Genomic DNA, 24,163 nt, shown 5'->3' with positions numbered 1-24,163 from the left:
TCACTCTAGTCAGGATAAGGGAGATAACCCCTGCTCACCCTCTTGGTAGCTTGGCACGAGCAGTCAGGCTTATCTCAGAAGCAATGTGTAAAGCATTTGCACGTAACACAGAGTAATACAGTGAAAACACTACAGGACATCACACCAGTTTTAGAAAAATATCCAATATTTATCTATATAAAACAAGAACAATTACGATAAAATCCAACATACAGTAATAAATATATGAATTCAGCAGAAGTTACTTAAAAAGGCAGTTCCTTGAAGTCAATAGCTCCACCTGGAGCTATCACAGCACCATGATCAACAAAACCAAGAGTTCAGGCCAACTGTGGTGTCGCAGGCCAGCTTCAGTGTCGGGAAGACCCGCTAACAGTACCTTGGAGATACAGGGCATCAAGATCCTCACGACCAGATCTGGAGTGCGGCGTCACGGACGCCGGTTCCAAAGGTCGGTGTGGGGGGGTGGAGGGGTGGGGTCATCGGGCCCTTGAATTCTCACACATTGCAGATCGAACTCCAGGCTGATGAAGTCTGAAGCGCTTGTGTGGATAGAGTCTGTGCTATAAAGTGAGACGATACAACATGCAGTGCCCACAGGTCACAGTGTAGGCAGTGACTAGGTGGCAGAAGTGAGATCAGGGCTGCAGTGTGAAGAAGGGCAGTGTGACGTGCAGTGTCACTAGGTAAGAGTGCAGGCAGCGTCATCTTTGCTGAAGCACTGTCGTCAGTAGGCCAAAGTCAGCGGTGCAGGAAGGGCTCCTATCAGCGTGCACTGGTCGCAGTGCAGACAGGGACACTAGTGACAAAACTGGAGTCAATGGTGCTGCCATCGGTGGACCAGGGCTGTGGTGCGGAACGGTGCTTCGCGTACCCCACGAGCGATATCCACAGGCATCAGTGCAGGCAGTGGCACCAGTGTCAGCAGGAGCAGCATCGTCGGGGATGCCCAAGCTGTGGTATGAGCAAGGCAATGCCACAGTGCGGGCCCACAGGTCACGGTGCAAGCAGCGGCTCAGTGGTGGCGTCAGTGAGACCAGTGTTGCAGTGGGAAACAGAGTGGTGCGACGTCTGCAGGCCAGCAGCGTTGTGGCGCGTCACAGTGGTTTTTCTGCTTGAACATCACAAAACACACACAGTTCCAAGTGCTGTAGGAAAATGAAATTGAAGTATTTGGTGTCCCTGAGACTTCCAACAGGAAGCAAGCTATACTCCAAGCCCTTGGAGGACTCTCCTAAGCAGGATACACAGACCAGTTCACCCGTTGCTCTTTTTTAGGCAGAAGCAGCAACTGCAGCCCAACCCAGCAAAGGGGCAGTACTCCTCACTCCAGCTCTTCTCTTTGGCAGTAGTTCCTCTTGATTCAGAAAGATTCTACAACTCTGGGGTTTTGGGTCCATTACTTCTATCCCTTTCTGCCCTTGAAGTAGGCATACTGCAAAGGAAAATCTGTTGTTCACAAGATCCTGCCATGCCTAGACCTGGTCCCAGACACACTCCCTGGGGGAGGCGGGTTTAGGTAGTCAGAGACTACATTGTGAAAGGGCAGGCACAGCCCTTTTTAGGTGTAAGTGACCACTCCTCCCTCCACTCTAGCTCAGATGGCCCATCAGGATATGGAGGCTACACCCCAGCTCCCTTTGTGTCACGGTCTAGAGCAGAGAACTTCAAACTTGAGGACAGGCCCCCTTGAGGGGAAGGGAGGGGAGGGGAGGGGAGGGGAGGGGAGGGTGCCAGGCATTGGCCAAAAGAAGCACTATAGAGATAACATGCCTTTCTTTTAAGCAGAAGCATGTTATTGCATTTTTAAAAAGTAACAGTACTTAACTGCAATGTTTAAATAGGTCTAGACATATTTAAACATTGCCATCTTTATAGAACAAGTGTGAAACACACAGAATGGTTTAGGCAAGAAAGTGCCCATTTTCTTAAAGTGGCATTTTCAAACAATTTAAAAACCACCTTTACCAAAATATCCATTATTAAATTGTGAGTTCAGAGACCCCAAACACCAGAGCTCTATGTGCCCTCAAACAGAAACTGTACTTTAAGGATAATTAAAGGCAGCCCCCATGTTAACCTATGAGCGAGATCAGCCTTGCAACAGTGAAAAACAAATTTGCCATTATTTCACTGTTAGGACATGTAAAACGGATCAGGACATGTCCCACCTTTGACAAACACTGCACCCTGCTCTTGGGGCCTATCTTAGGGGTGCCTTACTGATTGCAAAAGGGAAGGTTTGGGCCTGGCAAGTGGGTACACATGCCAGATCGTATTGCAGTTTAAAACTGCATAGAGACACTGCAGTGGCAGGTCTGAGACATGTTCATAGGGCTACGCATGTGGGTTGCACAACCAGTGCTGCAGGCCCACTAGCAGCATTTGATTTACAGGCACTAGGGACTTACCAGTAAATCACATATGCCAAATCTTGGATAAACCAATACAATTTACATAGGGAGCATGTGCACTTTAGCACTCTTTAGCAGTAGTAAAGTGCACAGAAACAAACCAGATCTAGGGAGAACATTTTTTTTTAATAGGAAGACAAAGCGATTGGCGATAACCCTGCAAAAAGGGCAGTTTTTAACAGTCACCATCTTCAGATTCTTTTCATCTTGGCAGAAGTGGAAGGACCACTTCTGAATCTAGACATTTTTTCTAAGCTGCAAAAATACACTGATAGGTAAGAAACTTTACGTTTTGCAGCACAAACCTCTTCTGAATTTACATACTGTGCCAACACTTAGTTGTTACTGTTGAGGTAGTTGGTGTTGAAGATGAAAATTGATCACTAAATCGATGTTGTAAAACATTTTGTATCACTTATGCTTCTTTATTCAATTGTACATCTATGCAGTAGTGCCTGGTGAACACTTGCACAGATGACCATGTTGCAGCCATTCAAATGTCTTGTAAAGGCATACTTGCTAGAAAGGAATTAGTTGCTCCTTTCGTCCTTGCTGAGTGAGCTGATTGCAATGGTTTCCCTGCATTCTTGTGACAATTTAATAATTTGTTTTATCCATCTTGCAATCAAATTCTTGGTTACTGGTCTTCCTAAAAACTGTTTGCATAGGAAATAAAGAGTTGTTTTATTTTGCTAGAAAGCTTTGCCTTTTCAATATAAAACAATATTGGCAGTCTTGCAATCTGCGGGTGCAATGCTCTTTCTGCCAGATTCTTTAGGTTTTCAAAGAAACTTGGAATTTGTATACTTTGGTTCATGTGGAATTGTGAAATAATATTAAGACTGATCAGTTCTCCACACCACCTTATCCTAAAAATTATGTCTCTTGTAATGTGAGCGCTGGCAATTCACTTACCCTGCATAAGAAAGTTACAGCCACTATAAAGGCAGTCTTTAAGTTGAGCATGTGTAGAGTTGCTTTATGTAAAGGTTCAAAAGGACTTTGTGTGAGAACCACATTAAAGTTGCAAGTAGGAGCTGGTATCTTCTTTGGTGCAATCTTCTCTGCTCCTTCCAAAAACCTTTTCACTACTGGTGTTGTGGAGAAAAAAAAAAATCCTTCATGTGTGCCCTCTTGAGTAAGCCACTATAGCAGCTAAACAAACTTCTGAAGAAGCATGGATTATATTGTATTCTAGAGGTGTTACACATATTAACAGCCTTTTCCTGTGCATTTTTCTTAGAAGTCCTTGTGTTTTGTAATAACAATTAAGGAGGGCCTGCAAAAATTGGCTCAAGAGCTGTTGACAAAGAATTCTATGCTACTGAGAAGGTACCGCAAGAGGAAGGAACAAAAAGGTGAGCTTTCTGTCTTGTACCAAAACAAGACCTAACTGTGTGAGAAATACTGTTGCTGTTCTACGTGACCCTGATGGTAAACCAGACATGCAGGTAGTCTGCTGCCAAAATATTGAGCTTTAAATATTGTCCTGCAAAAAATAGAGGGCCCAAAATATCCATATATTTTCAATGTACTTAGATGTGGAGTTAAGAAATGAAACACCACTTTACCGTAGTGTGGTTGTCTCTGCAGGATTTTTTACTGAATTTTGCTGTGCAAAGTCCTAGAAAGCAATATACAGAGCCAAGGAAAGGAAGAACTTCTTATGGGAGCTATTTAGTGAAAAATACTACAGAATAAAACCGTGCCTTTTACAATAACAGTGCATGTAAACTGCAATTCATACAAAAAAAAAAAAAGTAGCCAACTCGCCTGGTCACTCATTAGGTGCAGCCTACTAGTAATGTGAAACAGGAACTACACATTCATTCACGTTGCTGTACTCGTCTTATTCCTAGCAATTGAAATGTACATCATTGAAGCAGAAGGATCAGCCTGTTTTGTAATTTAATCAGTACTTTTGTTAGTGATCTCTTGGTGCCATTTGATGAATTAAATCATCTGGATTCCATGGTTTGTATTCTGCCATTGGTGTTGCATGGACATGATCTAGTAGGCCAGGATAATTCCTTAATTGGGAGGTGTTCCGAGTACACATATGTATTATCATTTGATATGTTTTAGCAAAATTACCTGTTGCTAACAATATCGAGTGATATTTGCATCTTTCTCTCATCCATTGGCTTTCTTCAACCAGCCTTGTTTGGCCACTGGGTGGAGACTTTGTAAATCACATCTTGGTTATGACCAGCAGGATACTCATCTCTCACCTAATGCTACTAGCTGGTAGAGTAAATTCTTCCACCTCCGCTGTAGTTCTTACAATGACCTGCATGACAGTCAATATTTATTTGACAGAGGCTCCCTTTAAAGCTAGAGTCTGTTTTACCAGACTGTCAACATTTACTTATTTTCAAATAAGGTATCTGTTTCATTTACCTTGTGTCTATGCAATTCTTTGATCTTGCTGGGTTTCTACATTGAAGACTTCCAGGTCACCACTGCTGCTTTTTTTTTTTTTTTTTTTTTTATAAAGAGAAATGGAAAGGCATATTCTCCATCAAGTGGTCCACGTAGCCCACTGCTCAGGCATCCTCCAGAAAAACGTAAAGAAAATTTACTATCTTCTGTGCTAATAACCTGGTGTTCCGGTGTACATGCAATTAACTTTTCCATGAAATCCTTTCAAGCGTTGCAGTCCTTCCACACGCAACCAGACTCAACCGCAGACTGAAGATGGAGACCAAAGGTGCGAAGCTACCAGAGAAATTGCTACAACTCTGAACACAAAAGGGAGGTAATTGATGCCCAACAAGAACCCACTCCCCTCCCAAAATAGAGGAAGGACAACGTTTTGGGAGATCATTCTGGGCCTAACCAGTAGATGGCGGAATAATGCACAAACGTGTGAATCCAGAAAAGATTCACACTGGAAAACTGTTTTCTTCTTAGTTGTTTCCAACAGTTCAGCTTGCCATTTCATCAAATTTCCCAGAACCATCCTTAACATTGGTAGATCTCCAGGTTCTGCTTTCAAACCCAAGAGCTCTGCCAAAGTATATGAAAGTCAAAATATGGCTGGATGAGCAAACAGCCAATAACAGTTAACTGGCAAACCAAAAGAACAAGAATTGATAGTGCCCAGCAGCCAAAGGCAAACCTACTGGCCTAACAGTAGTACACAGTTTAAGAGAGCTTGCCACCAGAAAAAGTATGTTGCCCAATGAGAAGTGGAATACAATTCAGTGATGCTGAAGAACACCCTTTACCCCCCCCCCCCCCCCCCCAAATCATCACCAAGTTGCAACATAGCAACCACCCTGTGCAGACAAGAATCCTAAGGCTTATGGGTCAACCAAAGCACCACCGTTTAATCACTGGTATTTTATACAAACACAATGGTGATCTTGCATTCTGCTTGGCATTAAAAGGGACAGTAAAATCACTGACGAATATTACCTCTTAACTCGTCCCTCCCCTGCGAGGAAAGATTCAAAAGTCCAACATAATAGAAAAGAGGGGAAAAAAAAAAAAAAAAAGACAAAAAAAAATAAAGTACATTCCACTCATAAAGATATCTGGTGAAAAACCAGATCACATTGAATACATAAAACTGAGGGAAATGGTGTATTCCCAATGTAATGAAGCAACGTTACTATATGCAGGCATGTTTAAACAGCAGCATACTCAATACAGTACAGCTCCTAAAGTAGATGTTTCAGCCCAATATCCTCACTGCTAAAACAAGGGGGAAATGTAGTAATGTTCCACTATCGGGATGTCCATGAAGACTGGTTGCTGAAAGGGTGGTAGACATCTGCTTTACTAAAAACCACAATTCATAGGTCATGTCCTTGCAAGAAGTAATCATTCCATTGGCTCTGCCTCTTCACATCCCTCTTCTTCACATCCCTCTTCACCTCCTTCTGCCTCAGCCTCCTCTTCTTCCTCCTCCTCCTCTTCCGCTAAAGGGCCTTCCTCATCCTCTTCCCCACCTTGTAAGAGCTGCTCTTCATCAGCCGCTGCATCTCCTGTATCCTCATCCACTTCAGTTTGGTCTTCACCAGTAACTTCTGTCTCCATGCCCTCTTCAACTTTAGATTCTTCAGTTTCCTCGGTTGCTGCATACCCGGTATCTTTCTCAGCCCCCTCTTCTGCGTCTTTCGCCTCTTGATCTTTTGGATCATCGGTAAAGGGATTTTCACCCTGCAATGCACAAAATGGCCGCTCAGAACTGATAAATGGACATTACCAATTGCAAAAGCCAAATGTAACAATATAGCAAAGACATGCAGCTCTATAGTCAAGTGACCACACACGCCGTGACTAAGCGAATTGACAATATCAATTTGAAATCGCCTGTAGCAATGGATGTTAAACTATACCTTTAAGTATCGCTCCAACTTTTTGCTGATCATTTTATTGTTCAGAATGCTTTTAGCCACAACCAAAGAAGTCTTTTTGGATTGTTCCATCATAGCCTGTAAGAGATTACAGTAAATAAGTGATTTGATGAGACAAAACACGAAGGAAAAGTAACAGTAATCCATACTTATTGCTTACTCAGTAAATTGATTTTAAAAACGTAACTGATAAAAACCTCCTAAGTGTGGGATTGCATTTTACATTGACCTCCATTTTGGGCCTGCTAAGCCCTTTGATACTCAATGACAAGACCTGTTTATTTAACAGCTCATGACCTAAATGAACCTTTTCTGTCTGCTCGTAACGCATTCTCATTGCATGCTAGTTGAAGCAACATGAACGAAGAAATGTACTATCCTGTGTACATGTTGCCTTTGTTAGATGTAAAGTTGTACCTTGCCATGGGAGACATGTAGGCTATATTCTGTAATTTCCTTGTTGTACTTTACAGACTTGGCCTCTCAAGCCATCAGTCCCCATGCACGCACATAATTTGTCTCTCTTATACTCTAAGGGATGGCTGGTCTTTGATTTTGTTCCTTAGCTGAAGGAGGCTTTAACACAAGTACTGGCACTTTCAGCAAAAGAAGCAAAGGCCAATTTAATCCTTAAAGCATGCACTATAAACATTCTGAAAAGATTAACTCACCTTTCTGTTGTGGTTATGGTCAATGGATTTGAGGTGTTTTTGAAGAATTCCAAACTGCATAGGAATAAAGAGATCACAAGCTGTGCAGTGAGCAGCCTCCACCTTCTTGATAAAGTGATCCATGCCCAGGTCTGAAATTAAACATTCATAATGTGAGACATAGAACAGAAAGCTTTTCAATACTAGCTAATACACACAAAAGAAAATGCACCAGGGTTGCAGAGGCAACCAACGTTCTATATCTGAACTGTATCAATCGATTAGGCTTCTCAGTACTCTCTAGGTACTTTTCTCCAATTTTACAGGGCTAGTTGTACGGCTGTAAAACTCTCGAGGCAAAACGCTTCACTAATTATTTCTCAAAGATTACATTTTACTTTTACAAGGACAGTCATGCTCACATTTATGGTTTTTCTTAATTTACCAATGAGAGCTGCTAATCCCTTGCCAGCCTTTTATTAAAATGCAGCCATTTTCCCATCACAATGGGATTTTCCTATTCTACCTTACATTACGCATCTGTACTCCTATCCCTATTTCGCCAAAGCCTGAAACACTGTCAGGTAGTTTGTGGGACTGGAAAGGATACCCGGGATAGTGTTCTAAATGTATTTGTAAGTTTTAGTCTTAATAACTTTAAGACTAGAAATTTCAGGTTGTTTTTACATAAAACCATGCCAAACCGTTCACATGAGAAGCTAGAATCATCTGGTTTCAGTTATTGCGTAACAGTCCTTCAAAACTAGGTCACTATCCACTCATAACCAAGATCCCATTGAAATAGTGCTGCAGGTAAGAACACCACTGTTCACATAAGGATGGCATAACGGTGTTAACATTTTAGTGAATCAAATTTTGATTTTAACTTTATTATAAATCCAGAAAAATCAACTATCACTGCAACCATAGGGGTGTATTGGACATAATGGTATGTTGATTTTGTGAAATAGGGCACTGTGACAAAGTTACAGCTGAAAATGTCACAAATGCCTTTTTTGCCTACTAATTTTCAGTATTTATTTCAACCGTTAATTTTCCTTGAGAAAACACCGATGGATCTACACAGGACCTCTTGCTGAATACAGAATTTTGGCTACCATTCAGAAATATATAGCTTTTCGGGACCACCCTTCCGTTTCACACCAGTTTCCATAACAAACTAGAATTCGGATGAGAACACAAACAATAGCGAAAATAGGCTACACTGTAGAAAAGTTCCAGTACTGTGGCACAGAATTAGGTCAATTGCGACCGGGTAGCCTAAACAGAGAGGACACACAAAACACAAACGTTGGTTTCTTACCTTTCGTCAAATCCTGATCCCTGTAAATCTGTTGGATAGCTGCATTAATATCCTCTACTAATTTACGACGTTCCTCTGTTTTTTTGTACTTGTTGGAAACGTACTCCTGTTGATAAAGAGATTCTCTTAAGCAACCAGATGGTAAAGTCACAGTAAACCCATACGCAGATATATTGACGTGCAAAACAGCCAGTAGTACTATTTCGTTTCAATCTCTTGCCAAACCTTTACGGAATGCCATGTACATAACATATCTGGATTGTTAGATGTGTCAAACTGTGCGAGAGGTACCTGAAGGAAATCCGCAGTCTGTTTGGGGAGCTTTGTGCCCACAAAGTTGAAATGGTCACTGTGGAACTTGCTTTCAAAGTGGTTCGTGATCTCGTCATCATAGTAAGTGCGGAATTTGCACAGCGAGCAGACGTACTGAATCCTGATAAATATAAGGAAAATGTCAGCATTCGGCAGACCTCGATGTCAGGCTACACACAATACTACTAGTTTCTGGAGACAATACAAGTGGATCCTCAAGTACATCAGACTGCTCAGTTGCAAGTTCAAATCTACCAGGTAAAGAAGCTGTTACCTTTCTACCATGCGGTCACGTTGCCTTTTCTTTTGTCGGTCCTGCGTTTTCTTCCCTGCCTGAAGTTTGCGTTTCACCTCGCTTATTTCCTCTTGAATCGTTAAGGAACCTGTGGAATAAGATATGTCCGTCACTCGAATATTGACAGCCATTCATACTGAAAACTGTGGGCATCTTTTGCAGGTACGATTATTAACTCATTTCACGAAAAACGAAAACTGTGCTAAACGCTTGCAATTAGGAAGTCAGCTATACTTACAGGAAAAAAATTATAATTTCACGCCCGCTCACATACAGAACTACTGATTCTCCCCATAAAGAAACAAACGCCTCACCTGTATCAGCTGCTCCTTCACCCTTTCCTTCTCCCTAGAAAGAAGGCAATGTTAGAAACAAAAAGATTACAATGTTAGCCAGCAACAATTGGCCTTTGGAGGAACCAGTTAAAGATCTATACAAAACCACTCACATTTGTCCCCGCCTCTGCCCCCTCTTCTCCTTTGTCCTCTGAAACGGAAACGTAATGGTTAGCTACACACCAAGACCAGACCCCCGGTCCACCTCTTAGAACCCGCACCACAAAATAAATGAACCGACTAACAACCAGCCAAAAAAAAAACATAAAAAAGGGGAAGAGAGGTTTGTAGTTACACTAACTTACTATTGACTGCTTACCCTATGAGGGCAATACCCCTATGCTCACAACTACGAGACATAAGGTAAAGTAAAAAATGCCTTGGGTATAAAACTGTGGTCGGACACTACGTATTATCGCCTAGGTTTAAACAAATTAGTCTTTATTTGCGAGGCAGCAGAGAAATCGGGCGGGCCGATGTGCTTTAAGGCGGTTAATATTATTTACAGTGACATAAGTGGCTTAACGGAACTTGAGGAGCATCCCGTCAAAGAACATGGAGGAATCCCTCCCACCCACCCCGGCTTACAAGCAAACTCCATGCTTTGTGAGATTTTATAGCATTATGTTAAATAACTACAAGGGAAAAAAAAAAAACACACCACTTCTAATAGGCCGATGGCTACACACAGAAAACACGGGCATCGCTAAACATGCAGAGGTTTACCCATAACACACTGCTAATATAGTAATGCCCACAAGTAAACATGACAGGCGCTGTTATCAATAAATAAAAGTCGGTAATTACACTTTGTTGTGCGTCATGCAAATCCTTCAGGTTATTAGATTACAATGTTTGTTACCTCCGGTGGTTTCATCTTCCTCCTCGTTCTTAGCTACTTTGGACTCTGGTTCGCCCGATGTGTTGGTTTGTTTGCGCTTCTTCGCGGCGCCGTCCTTCTTATTAAATTTCTTCTTCTGTTGTGGATGCTGCTGCATTTGACCCTGAAGCGATTCAATTATTAGCAACTATAAAAGCACCTAAAGTGCAAGACATGCAGTACAGTGGAACTACCAGACATTTAAAAACAGTTTTCCGAAAACCGCGTGGTTTAGGGTATATAGAAAGAAAAGGGAAACCATTTCAAACAAACTGTCTAGTCCTTTCTTCTCTGCAATTCCAACCTCGGGTCATTGGCAGGTCTAGGGAGGTCATTAAGGGGAAAAGGGAAGCAACGCAAAGCACATACAGGTGCCCTCACTACAATTTTGACCCTCAAATGTTAAAAGGGAAATATAAAACCGCAAACAGCCGCTTAAACCAATAACCTAACTTTGCACATCTGCTCTAACCATAACATGTTACTGATATCGCAGAGTAGTGTGTTGCACTTACACAACAGATCCCATGACCTTAACGTTTTAAGCGGGCAGGGGGTTGGGTGCTTCGGTATTGAGGCGGGCAGACCAAGCCGTGGGACTACAGAACTGCACATTGCTGGGTGCAGGTGAGCTAGAACACTGAACGAACTGTGCACGTGAATGGGACACCTTCAGTCCAGGTACGTTAATGATTACGCTTACGGCTTTAAAGAGTGACATTGCACTGTACTGGGCAGCGGTTACATTTGGTATCCCTTCAGATAGACCTGTACTTTTGAACAGCAATAGATAGCAGCTGTTCGACAGTGCCTATCTGGTACATTAAGTGGAAAAAAAAAAAATGGGCGTGGAGAAGGCACAAGAGTGTACTTACTTTGTCTCCGTCCCACACTTTGGCTGTTTTTCCTCGGCCGCGTTTGAAGCCACCTCCTCCGAAGCGCCTATTCCCAGAGAAACCTCTCATTCCCTGGAACATGTTGATCTCAGGGTATGCTTTCTGGGAGAAGAGGGACGGGGGTCGGGGGGAACCGGAGACGCCAGAACCCCACCCGCCCATTGGCTGTGGCTCATTCCATTGTCCACTCAAGCGACCGGAAAATGCCGGCATGGGTCTGTTTTTTCGCCCGTCTCTGCCCCAGCTCTGACCCCGTTGGCCAAAGTTGCTGCGTGCTCTGGTCTGGAACTGGTCCCTGCGGTTCCCGTAGGAGCTGTCATAGCGACCTTCATAGGCACTGTCCCCGTCATGTTGCGCCTCACTGTAATCGTAGCCGGATCTGTAAAGATCACGGTCATTCAGTGAAGACCTAGAGTCGTAGGACTCGTAGGATTCATACCTGCAAGAGTCGCACAGCAAGCAAGGAATCTAATCAGTAGCAGATAAGGCAACGGGAGAAAGAGCCTGCCGAGAAATGGCAGTACAGAAGTTAAGCACAGATAGAAGAGAACGTTCATTGGTATATTAAAAAATGGTCTTCCTCATTTCATATCAAACAAGGCTCAGAGGTTTCACTCAACATGGGAGTTTTTCCTTGTGAGATACAGCAGTCGGGCCGGTGGAGGGCAGGAAAGAGGACATAATACAGTGCATCTAAAGTCAATCTTTCCAACAAGGTTGGACAAGAGAAGTCCCTAGGCTGATTGCACAAACCTGAAGCAATGGCATTTAGGAGCCTCGCTAATCCCCAATTGTGTTTTTCCACTAGTGTCACTACTTCATATTGCAAAAAAAAAATCCCAAGCTGAGCAAAGACTCCTGCGTCAGCGATGTAGTTTATACCGACCTACATCACAGCATAAAAAGGTACGTTTTATTCTTTATTATCTCACATTATGGACTGAAATATTACTTCGCATAGCAACAAAGGCAACTGGAGGTGGGTGAAACAAAAAAAATAATCAACAATCCCAGTTCACATGCTAGATGAGGTTTAAACATGCAAAGATTGAAAACATCCGCACAAAAGAGCCAATCTTCACCGGGTCATGTTGTACCTACACTATAGAGTTCTATAACCAGAAGCGTGCACTTTATACAACCAGAAAGTTTTTCGTCTGACGAGTGAATTTCGAACCTCTGCAGCAGCACCACGAGTCACCAGAAATACGCCACTGCTCCAACAGAGGTGGAAGAAACTCAGCTCCGGAAGGCAGACAGCACAGCAAGACGCTGAAATACCCGTGCGTTTGAGTACTACATGAACTACCCTCCCATAATGCAGGCACTCATTCCAATCAGATATTTCTCTGCTGTGCGTACCCATAGGTGCTCGCATTGGTATTGGCATTCTGTTCATACCCGTATCCGTAGTCCTCGTAACCTACGAAAGAAAACGGAGTTAAACGTAAGATTTAAAGTAGTACAATTATTGCTTCGCACCATGCCTTTATTACACCTAAGCGTGTAAGAGCACGGATGATCACGCGCCCTGTTCCCGTCTGCAGTATGTGAGAGAGCCTAGACTCCCGTCCTCCAGTAAGTCTTTCCTCCATCACCTTACCACGAGCCTCCTACTCGCCATGCAGGAGTTCACGGAATACAGTTGCCAGCTAACACCTCACATGTCCCCAATAGGCCAGGGCCAGTTATCAGACCCTTCATATATACCCTTTTTCCCGGCGTTCTGCTAGTACGCCGATGTGAGGCGGTTCTAATACTTGCGTTATGTCAAAACATTACGTTAAATACGTTCTACAAACCATTGCCACCATCAACTGCACTGAACAAAAAGACAAACAAGCTTTAGGCAGGTACAACCTGGACCGGTAATACAAGACACTCTACAGCACAAGTATTCGATGTACCAGCACCTGGCAATGGACTCACCTCGGTTCCCCGCAGAGCTCCAGTTTCCGTATCCTGCAAAAACAGAAGTAAATCAGTAATTAGGTACAAAAGAAAAAAAAATGATAAGAAGAAACAAAAATACCACGGGATGCAGGCTCCCCCTAATAATTATGCCGAACGTATTTCCACGCCAGCATCACAACGGGGAGGCGGGCCTTTGTGCGCAGCCAGGAAGAGGCAGATGGCAGAGTGCAGAAACTGTTGGGGGGGCGGGGTAATTCTCTTTTATATCACGACGTTATGCATAATACGACCTAGCACATTTCAGAAACAAACTAACACCGAGCACTGATTTTGAATTCCAGTAACAAAGCGACACATGCACACCCACCTCCCCACCAGCCCACGCGATCAGTACAGGAAAGTGATTAGGGCCACTTAAAGAGCAATACGAGCAGTCCAAAATGAACTAAACCATACTGATCGCTGTGCGCCTCAAGCACAGGTCTGAAACACTCTATATTAATCAAAAACAAGCTACTATTTTGGTTAGGAATGATCTCGTTGACACAGCCAGACTCAACCAAACCGAAACACACACTCCATGGCGATCGGAACGAATACTGCCTCAAATATGAAAGCAGCACCAACCCCACCACAAGCCTAGAGGCTTTAGAACTACGAGTAAATAAATACACATTAGTGAAAAAGCTCCAAGGCTTCATCTCCAGGACTAGAATACAACAAATTAGTTGCGAGCACACATCCATAAAACTCCCACAGGCCTACAAGGAAACTCCAAATTCCACCCGCTGTGGAAAAACGCGTAGACGTAAACGGATACATGATCGGTAGATAATAAATAAATATCCAGGAAAACAAAACACCACACATAAACAAGCACGTACCCGAATAACTGGCCATACTGCTGAGTGCGGGAGCTACAGTTGCAGGTCCTCTAAACCTTCACGACAGTAGGCGCGTCTGTGAGAGAATTTTACCAGGCTTGCTCGCAAGCGTTAAACGGGAGAGCAGGCTCCGCCCACCGACGGTATAGGTCAAGTCCGGCAGGCAACCCCAATTCCATTGGCTATCAAAGACATCACTTACTCTGCAGACTCTTTCCTCTAGGATGTGACGCATGCATATGCCTGCCCTCGAAAACGATTGGTCAGGCGCTACATCGCTCAAAAAATCGAGGCGGAATAATTTCCTTGTATTGTACAGCGCGTATGAATTCAGGGAGGGGATAACGTGGTTTGCCGTGTAAAATGGCAGTCACTGCGTCCTACTACAGAAAGAGTAGGTAAAATGGCGGCGTGCAAAAAAACACGGGGGCAACGATTTCTAGGTTGCTATTATATTCCATTGTTATGCCCCTCAACACGAAACAAATAAACACGTTCTGTTTACAATTTTTTTTTCTCCATTTAGCGATCTACTGTTCTCACAAACTCCATCAACGAGATTTACGGGCACTGCGCAGTCACGCCGCATGGAAAGTAAAGAAATACTCTACACCAGGATCACCAAACAACTCACTAAAACTCAGTCTACCGAGGTCCCAGACCTCAGCAATCAGACTACTAAAACTCCCACTACACTGGCTTCTAGTACACAAATGGTTTCTATTCAAACTCCTCACACGCATTCTAGGTCCTCCACAACTCAGGCTTGTCTCTTTCCGCCAACCATCTAGATGCCTTTGTTTTGTAGGAATCCTACTCCTCCATATCCCTCGCACACAGATAACTTGAGCAAATACATGCCTACGTTTCAGAACAGGTAAGAGGAAATTTTTGACATCTACGTAGAACATATTTTCCCATTGATTACTATTGAAGCAGTTGGAATTTCAGACGGGGGACAGGTAAAATAAAGCCATTCTGGGCTTCAGAAATTGTGAGTCTCCCACCTGAATCAGATTTATTGGCATGTTTGAGATCAGGGTGGCGAGCTTTCTCTTATATTGCACCTAAAGCATGGAACAACCGCCCTCTGTACATCAGCCTCCTCTTCTCTTGAATTCAGCATTTATGCCTGTCTTTTCAATTAACCATACTACCCGCAGGACGGGTGAGACACACATACACCTACTCAGCGCTACAATACTCTTGAGGGTGATAGTGCGCTTTACACATATACATAACATAGTGCAGTCGAAATCTGAATGCATGTTGTTGATGAGGGGCTCTAGTGCCAGTTATCTTTGTGTTACACTTCTCGTTTGCTGTGATGCTCTCTGCTGAAAAGCTTTGACTTTTCAGCTGACAGTGGTATCTGTATTCTAGAATACTTTCTCGCAGGCTTTGTTGCCTCCACTCAGACAGCCTAAGAGAACACATCAATAGGCGTCCTGGCATGAATGTTTGCTTAGGGAAAACTACTAAGAGAGCTACTCGAGTAAACATGAAGATACAATAACAATAATCCAAATCAAGCATCATTAGAACGCCCTCTTTTATCTTTTAGGAAAAATCAAAATATCTCTAACAAACTAGTGAAAGCCACTCTACCTAAAAATGAGAACTATTGTCAGAAATCCATACATGGCAATCGACCGATTACAGGCAATCACAAATGCTGCAACTGTAAAGCTTGCCCCAGAGCGATTGTGGGTGACTCATTCTCGTGGAAGCGCAGTAACTACAAATTATCTGACATGACCAACTGCAAAACAGCCAACTGTATTTATCTAATCAGGTGCCCGTGTCCTCTACTATACATAGGAGAAACAGGGAGAGAAGTCAAAATCAGAATATTGGAGCACATGTCCAATATACGAAATGACAAAGAGAGCGCTCCACTGGTCCCACATTGGAAACAGTATGGTCATAAAGTGGATGATCTCTCCTGGACTGTCCTAGAAAGAATTTAGAATCCTTTACAGATAGAGGATCAAAAAATCCGGAAAAAAACAAGAAGTTTTCTGGATTTTTACACTAGATAGTTGTGAAAAAGGATTGAACGAGTATATTCCTTGGGAAAATGCCATTATTTAAGTAATGTCTCTTTATCCCTCTCCATTTGTAGTCATCCATTGTGATCCTATACGTATGTACTCGTGAATAGTCTTCTCATGAGAAAACTCTATTTCTTCCCCACGGTTTGGTCTTTTTCATATATATCTTTGCACTTTTGTCATCGCAGTTATTTTCAATTTTATTTTGATACCCAGAGTTATTTTCATCTTTAATTTCATCTTTATTTCCATTTTCGTTTGTATTTCTGTACTAGCACACCAAGAGATATTCGCATTATGGACTAGAGGATGTCCCTTACAGTGTTCATTTTCATCAGCTGATAGATATCTTTTGCAAGCTATTTTGCTTCTTGCTAATACCCATAATATTGGTATCTAGCTTGTACTTTATGGAATGAGTTGACCCAGTATTTCCAGTTATTGAATCATACCCCTCTATTCAGTTAGGCATTTAGTTTGGCCCCATATGGGGTTCACTTTACATACATTTGCTCTATCTATATATATATACTGCCATTTGCCAGCATTAGCACCACTTTCTTCCTTTTTACATAAAAACGGTTCACTCAATATTATTCCAGAAAGGATAGGATATTACCGATCAACAATAATAAGCAGCTCCTATCTAGCATGTATTTCCAACTATCTTGACTTGGAGGCTTCCTAATATTCGGTTCCTTCTCAGCCCGTGTTCTCGGGCAATTCCATTATGGCGGCTGTTGTAGACTGCTTATCCATCTTCTTCTTTTGGGGTCCAGAGCTACCAGGAACGTAATTTGTTCCATTATAAAACCGCACACGAACGCCGGCAGCTGACTCTAGTCAGCAAACGGGAAGCGTACCAGTATCCCGGTGAGTATCCCTAAAAGAGTTCACTCCTCTTTTATTATTTTATGTTTATTCGATCATACCATTTTAGAACATGACTCGAGTGGTCCACAGCAAATCGTTTTAATATTTCTGTCTTTCTCTTTCTTATCTTGCAATAGCTCCGTCTATCATATCCACATATCTTGGACCCATTCTTGGTATCTCCTTCATTTTGAGGACTGACAAAAATCTTTAAATGGTTTCTACTCGAACAGTTAAAACCAGCTAATCTCAGGTGAATACAAGGGTATATAAATAACGTTAGTAATATATACTAACTATATTACGAGTACTTACAGAGCATAATTAATCCATCCACTACACATTGTGTAATTTAGCTCTATTTAGTAACTCAAGTATTTATGAATTTATCTATTAAATATTTTTTTGCCATTCAGCTAGTTCGTCTTTCTTCACAACATCTGGCACCATTGTGCCTTCAGTGAAATTGAAACAGTTATAAAGACGTTTGCATCATCCAAATCGATATAAAAGACTCTCCAAGTAAGATTTTCAATAACAATCTACTATTATTAATTCTAATACACGCCTGGATGCATGCTCTCACTGAATGGAGTCAAAGAACACCAGTAGCACTATATAAGGCACCCTTTAAACACGACATACTAACCGTCGGATCCTCTAGTATTACCTAGAATTAACCATTGTAATTATTCTAGCACTTGGAATCTTATGTTTCCTTATTATTTATTATTTATTATTTTTTATTTCTACTTCTTATTTCACTACCAATAATATAATCCAATGCTTATTTCGATTTCTTGGGTATTCATTCTGATATGACAATATGTCTCTCTTGAGTGGTGTATATGTAAAGTGAAGATAGGTGACTCTCAAGATGCTAGCACAATCATATCTTTATACTACTATATAATTCTCTTTATCAGACACCTTGACTACACTATCAAAGCATATCCAAAACCTAAAATTAAATTGACCAGAAGATTTGGCTGCTAAGACTAGATTACTATTGAACAGTACCATTGGGAACGGCCCTGATGAAGGTGACCGATAATATTCAAAAACACTGAAACGCGCGTAGGCCTACGGTACCTCTCCCACAGAGCCACGTTATTATTGTTTCCTTTCTTATAAGATTATCTTTGTATTAAAAGATTCAACATTTGTACATCTTTATTATTAAGAATCTTTTTAGACTTCTTGTGTTATTAGGACTAGCTCAATTTGTGCAGATCTTCACTTGTATATATAAAAAAAAAAAAATAATTCACTATCTCAATTTTTTTCAGTTTGAATGTGGTGTGTCTGAGCTAGGTATTTTGTTGTCCCTTTCCTTGATTGTTTTTTCTATATTTGGTATTTATGTATTTTTATGATTGTGTAATTGCTTAATAAAAAAATGTCCGAATTTGTAATAGAATTACTTTATTTGTGATCATTTATCATTGTTCAGCAGCCTAATATCATTTGCCTTTAACATGTTCTATTATATAGTGTTGCAACTATCAAAAACTATAGCGTTTCATTCTTGAAGATTATTGTATCTTCATGTCTATTCGAGTAGCTCTCTTAGTAGTTTTCCCTACGTTGAATACTTCCCTGCCTGAGCTACGTGTATTCTTTCAGGGAACCCCCTTATAGTCATTCTCCTATGAATGTTTGCTTTACCTGGTTTCCACATTCTGTAAAAATGCAAGCAGAGCTTGCATGCCAAGAAGTATCTGATTTGCTGTAGACTCTGACACAGAATAACTGTTTAGGGCTCAATTCAGGTTAAAACCTCACCAGGAACATGTGGCATTCAGGGATGATTCAATAACACTTTCCCTAGGGAACCTAATTTTTATGAGTTGCTAAAGGTGCACGAAAAACAATTGCATTGAAAATTAACAGTAGAAAAGCTCCAAACTGACTTTCCCTACTGATCCCTTTTTGCAAAATAGAATAGGAAAGAATCTAACTTTTAACTGCAGTTCTCTACAATTAGTATATGTAAGGAAATGGCTCCCTGTTGCAGTTACCCCCCACTTTTTGCCTGATACTGATGCTGACTTGTCTAAGAAGTTTACTGGGACCCTGCTAACCAGGCCCCAGCACCAGTGTTCTTTCACCTAAAAATGTACCATTGTTTCCACAATTGGCACACCCCTGGCACACAGATAAGTCCCTTGTAAAACGTACCAGTGGTACCAAGGGCCCTGTCACCAGGGAAGGTCCCTAAGGGCTGCAGAATATGTTGTGCCACCCTAAGGGACCCCTCATCTAACACATGCACACTGCCATTGTAGATTGTGTGTTGGTGGGGAGAAAAAGGCAAAGTTGACATGGCATCCCCCTAAGGATGCCATGCACACAAAATACTGCCTGTGGCATAGGTAAGCCCCCCCCCCTCAAGCAGGCCTTACAGCCCAAAGGCAGGGTGCACTATACCACAGGTGAGGGTATAGCTGCATGAGCAATTTGCCCCTACAGTGTCTAAGTCCATTCTTAGACATTGTAAGTACAGTTGTGGCCATATTAAGTATATGGTCTGGGAGTTTATCAAAAATGAATTCCACAGCTCCATTGGCTACACTGAATGCTGGGAAGTTTGGTATCAAACTTCTCAGAATAATAAACCCACACTGATGCCAGTGTTGGATGTGTTAAAAAATGCACACAGAGGGAATCTTAGAGATGCCCCCTGTATTTTACCCAATTGTTCAGTGGAGGACTGACTGGTCTGTGCCAGCCTGCTGCTGAGAGGCGAGTTTCTGACCCCATGTGGTGAGGTCCTTTGTGCTCTCTGAGGACAGAAACAAAAGCCTGCTCTGGGTGGAGGTGCTTCACACCTCCCCCTACAGGAACTGTAACACCTAGCAGTGAGCCTCAAAGGCTCAGGCTTCGTGTTACAATGCCCCAGGGCACTCCAGCTAGTGGAGATGCCCACCCCCTGGACACAGCCCCCACTTTTGGCAGCAAGTCCAGGGGATATAATGAGAAAAACAAGGAGGAGTCTCCCACCAGTCAGGACAGCCCCTAAGGTGTCCTGAGCTGAGGTGACCCCTGCCTTTAGAAATCCTCCATCTTGATTTTGGAGGATTCCCCCAATAGGAATAGGGATGTGCCCCCCTCCCCTCAGGGAGGAGGCACACAGAGGGTGTAGCCCCCCTCAAGGACAGTAGCCATTGGCTACTGCCCTCCCAGACCTAAACACACCCCTAAATTCTGTATTTAGGGGCTCCCCAGAACCTAGGTAACTAGATTCCTGCAACCTGAAGACGAAGAAGGACTGCTGATCTGAAGCCCTGCAGAGAAGACGGAGACACCAACTGCTTTGGCCCCAGCCCTACCGGCCTGTCTCCCCACTTCAAGAAAAACTGCAACCTCGACGCGTCCCCCAGGGTCCAGCGACCTCTGAAGCCTCAGAGGACTACCCTGCATCTAAAAGGACCAAGAACTCCTGAGGACAGCGGCCCTGTTCCAAAGAAACTGCAACATTGCAACAAAGAAGCAACTTTTAAAGACCACACATTTCCCGCTGGAAGCGTGAGACTTTCCACTCTGCACCAGACGCCCCGGGCTCGACCTGCGGAAAACCAACACTACAGGGAGGACTCCCCGGCGGCTGCAAGCCTGTGAGTAGCCAGAGTTGACCCTCCTGAGCCCCCACAGCGACGCCTGCAGAGGGAATCCAGAGGCTCCCCATGAGCGCGACTGCCTGCTTCAAAGAACCAGACGCCTGGGAAACACACTGCACCCGCAGCCCCCCGGACCTTAAGGATCCGACCTCCAGTGCAGGAGCGACCCCCAGGTGGTGACTACCCCAAGGAGACCCCCCTTGCCTGCCTGCATCGCTGAAGAGACCCCTGGGTCTCCCATTGAAACCTATTGCAAACCCGACACCTGTTTGCACTCTGCACCCGGCCGCCCCTGTGCCGCTGAGGGTGTACTTTCTGTGCTGACTTGTGTCCCCCCCGCCGGTGCCCTACAAAACCCCCCTGGTCTACCCTCCGAAGTCGCGGGTACCTACCTGCTGGCAGACTAGAACCGGGGCACCCCTATCTCCATTGGAGCCTATGCGTTTTGGGCACCATTTTGACCTCTGCACCTGACCGGCCCTGAGCTGCTGGTGTGGTAACTTTGGGGTTGCCCTGAACCCCCAACGGTGGGCTACCTTGGACCCAACTTTGAACCCTGTAAGTGCTTTACTTACCTGTGAACCTAACAAATACTTACCTCCCCCAGGAACTCTTGAATTTTGTGCTGTGTCCAATTTTAAAATAGCTTATTGACATTTTTGCCAAAACTACATGTTATTGTGTTGATTCAAAGTTCCTAAGATACCTGAGTGAAATACCTTTCATTTAAAGTATTTTTTGTAAATCTTGAACCTGTGGGTCTTAAAATAAACTAAGAAAATATATTTTTCTATATAAAAACCTATTGGCCTGGAATTGTCTTTGAGTGTGTGTTCCTCATTTATTGCCTGTGGGTGTACAACAAATGCTTAACACTACCCTCTGATAAGCCTACTGCTGGACCACACTACCACAAAATAGAGCATTAGAATTATCTCTTTTTACCACTATCTTACCTCTAAGGGGAACCCTTGGACTCTGTGCATGCTATTTCTTACTTTGAAATAGTACATACAGAGCCAACTTCCTACATTGGTGGATCAGCGGTGGGGTACAAGACTTTGCATTTGCTGGACTACTCAGCCAATACCTGATCACACAACTAAATTCCAAAAATTGTCATTAGAAACAGATTTTTCAAATTTGAGCTATTTTTCTAAATTTTTAAAAGTCCTGCCAGGGCCTTGTGTTAGTCCCTGTTAGCATTTCTTTTAGAGTTTAAAAGTTTTGTAAAAGTTTGGATTAAGTTCTAGAAATAGTTTTAGATTCTTAAAAAGTATCCCAACTTTTAGAGAAATAATGTCTGCTGCAGAAGAAACAGTGGTGGAGCTCAACCTTACACCTTACCTGCATATTAGGATGTCAGAACTAAGGACTCTCTGCAGAATCAAGAAACTAAAAACTGGATCAAACCCTATCAAAGTACAGCTCCAGGAGCTCTCGGCAGAGTTTGCTAGAGACAACCCCTCTGAAGATATCCTTACAGAGGATGAAGCTAGTGAAGTGGAGGACAAGTTCCCCCCTCCACTCCTAGTTAGGGAGACCAGTGTTCCTCCAAACCTGACTCCACAAGTGATAGTCAGAGATGCTGCTTCTCCCACAGGGGAGTCCAACAGCTCTGGAAGCATTGAGGGCAGCCTCAATGAAGATGACCTCCTGTTAGCCAGGATGGCCAAAAGATTGGCTTTGGAGAAACAGCTCCTAGCCATAGAAAGGGAAAGACAAGAGATGGGCTTAGCTCCCATCAATGGTGGCAGCAACATAAATAGGGTCAGAGATACTACTGACATGCAAAAAATCCCCAAAGGGATTGTAACAAAATATGAAGATGGTGATGACATCACCAAATGGTTCACAGCTTTTGAGAGTTCTTGTGCAACCAGAAAAGTAAACAGATCTCCCTGGGGTGCTCTCCCTTGGGAAATGTTCACTGGAAAGTTTAGGGATAGACTCCTCACACTCTCTGGAAAAGATGCAGAATCCTATGACCTCATGAAGGCTACCCTGATTGAGGACTTTGGATTCTCCACTGAGGAGTACAGGATTAGGTTCAGGGGGGCTAAAAAATCCTCGAGCCAGACCTGGGTTGATTTTGTAGGCTACTCCGTAAAAACACTGGATGGTTGGGTAACTGGAAATGAAGTGCACAACTATGTTGGGCTTTATAATTTGTTTATGAAAGAACACATTTTAAGTAACTGCTTCAATGAGAAGTTGCATCAGTATCTGGTAGACCTAGGTCCAATTTCTCCCCAAGAATTGGGAAAGAAGGCAGACCACTGGGTCAAGACTAGGGTAACCAAAACTTCCACTGGGGTGACCAAAAGAAAGGGGTTACAAAACCTGCCCAGGAGAAAGTGGGTGACACTAGAAATAAAGAAAAAGAGTCCTCTGTAGGCCCTCAAAAACCAGACCAGGTTGTGGGCCCCAAGACACAACCTAAAACAAAGGTGGGTACCAGGGTAAGAACTGGGATGCCACTAAGGTATGGTGCCAAAACTGTAGACAGACAGGGCACCACACCAAGGACACTTCTTGTCCCAAAAACAAAGCCCCTAGCAAAATCCCAGGGGTGACCAGTGTAGCCATTGGGGATGACTCCTCAGATGAGGTCTTCACAGCCTTCAACTGGAAAAAGGGCCCAACAGGTGAGTTGGAGATTCCAGAGGGAAGTAGACACTTCCACCACCTACTGGTGAATGGAATCCCAGCCACTGCCCTGAGAGACACTTGTGCCAGTCACACTATTGTGCTTGACAGGCTGGTGTTCTCAAACCAGTACATCCCAGGTGAGACTGCCAGAGTAAGAGTTAGCCCAGACAGGGTCACTGATAGGCCTGTGGCATTTGTGCCTATAGAAGTGGGTGGGACTTTTAGTTGGAGAAGGGTGGTAGTCAGTACAGACCTCCCCCTTGATTGTCTCCTTGGAAATGACTACCCAGAGGTTAGTCAGAGCCCAAGAGAGGAACTGGTCCAGTGCCAGTCCTCCCCCGGGGATTCTGGAGGTGCTACCCCTGCAGTAACTGCAAGTAGGCCCCAAAAGAAAAAGAAAGGAAAACAGAGTAGGAAAGGTGGACAACCTTTAGCCAAGGTTCTAGCAAGCCAAGGAGATTCTGCTCCAGGAGGGGAGAACTCCAAAAATGGCACTAGTAAAGTCCAACCTGACCCACAAGAAGTCCTGGCTAGCCAGGCAACTGTTAAACCTGAGTGGGTGGCTCCTCAGTTAACAGACGAAAGAGTGGAAGAAGGGTGTTTACTACAAGATGTAGTAACCCCCAACTCTTAGACAGCAGACAGGCACCCTGAACCCAAATAAGCCTGTAACTTAGCTCCTTCCCTTGCAGGTGA

General features: G+C 43.3%; 1 protein-coding gene and 1 long non-coding RNA gene across 4 annotated transcripts in view; one reads left to right on the top strand and one right to left on the bottom strand.

Annotated features, from left to right (window-relative positions):
- Positions 1-5,719: 5,719 nt before the first annotated feature.
- Positions 5,720-14,415, bottom strand: AKAP8L (A-kinase anchoring protein 8 like). Of its 3 annotated transcripts, none has more exons than XM_069231679.1 (13): positions 14,269-14,415; positions 13,400-13,432; positions 12,833-12,893; positions 11,450-11,909; positions 10,557-10,698; positions 9,808-9,845; positions 9,674-9,707; positions 9,339-9,447; positions 9,044-9,185; positions 8,753-8,858; positions 7,450-7,580; positions 6,761-6,856; positions 5,720-6,581 (listed from the first exon to the last, which is right to left on the bottom strand). In XM_069231679.1, exons 1-13 carry the CDS (start codon positions 14,282-14,284, stop codon positions 6,243-6,245), a joined length of 1,707 nt encoding a protein of 568 aa, XP_069087780.1. In that variant the 5' UTR covers positions 14,285-14,415; the 3' UTR covers positions 5,720-6,242. The 3 variants fall into 3 exon arrangements, with proteins under 3 accessions (XP_069087780.1, XP_069087781.1, XP_069087782.1); XM_069231680.1 differs by having other exon boundaries at positions 9,339-9,429; XM_069231681.1 differs by having other exon boundaries at positions 12,872-12,893.
- Positions 14,416-14,616: 201 nt separating this feature from the next.
- LOC138294153 (uncharacterized) overlaps positions 14,617-24,163 on the top strand; it is a 295,227-nt gene continuing 285,680 nt past the window's right edge. The window contains exons 1-2 of the long non-coding RNA XR_011203227.1: positions 14,617-14,666; positions 14,795-15,145. This is a non-coding gene — a long non-coding RNA (uncharacterized lncRNA). The remainder of the gene's footprint in view (positions 14,667-14,794; positions 15,146-24,163) is intronic.

Source organism: Pleurodeles waltl, chromosome 4_2 (genome assembly GCF_031143425.1).
Source record: "Pleurodeles waltl isolate 20211129_DDA chromosome 4_2, aPleWal1.hap1.20221129, whole genome shotgun sequence".
Taxonomy (NCBI): Eukaryota; Metazoa; Chordata; class Amphibia; order Caudata; family Salamandridae; genus Pleurodeles; species Pleurodeles waltl.
This window is presented reverse-complemented; position numbering and strand designations above follow the sequence as displayed.

Bases quoted from the DNA above. Each gene is read 5' to 3' on its own strand.
- AKAP8L (XM_069231679.1), bottom strand. The intron at 10,699-11,449 runs GTAAGTACACTC...GAATCGCTTCAG, and splicing joins AAGTGTGGGACGGAGACAAA to GGTCAAATGCAGCAGCATCC. The intron at 9,186-9,338 runs GTAACAGCTTCT...TATATTTATCAG, and splicing joins CGTGACCGCATGGTAGAAAG to GATTCAGTACGTCTGCTCGC.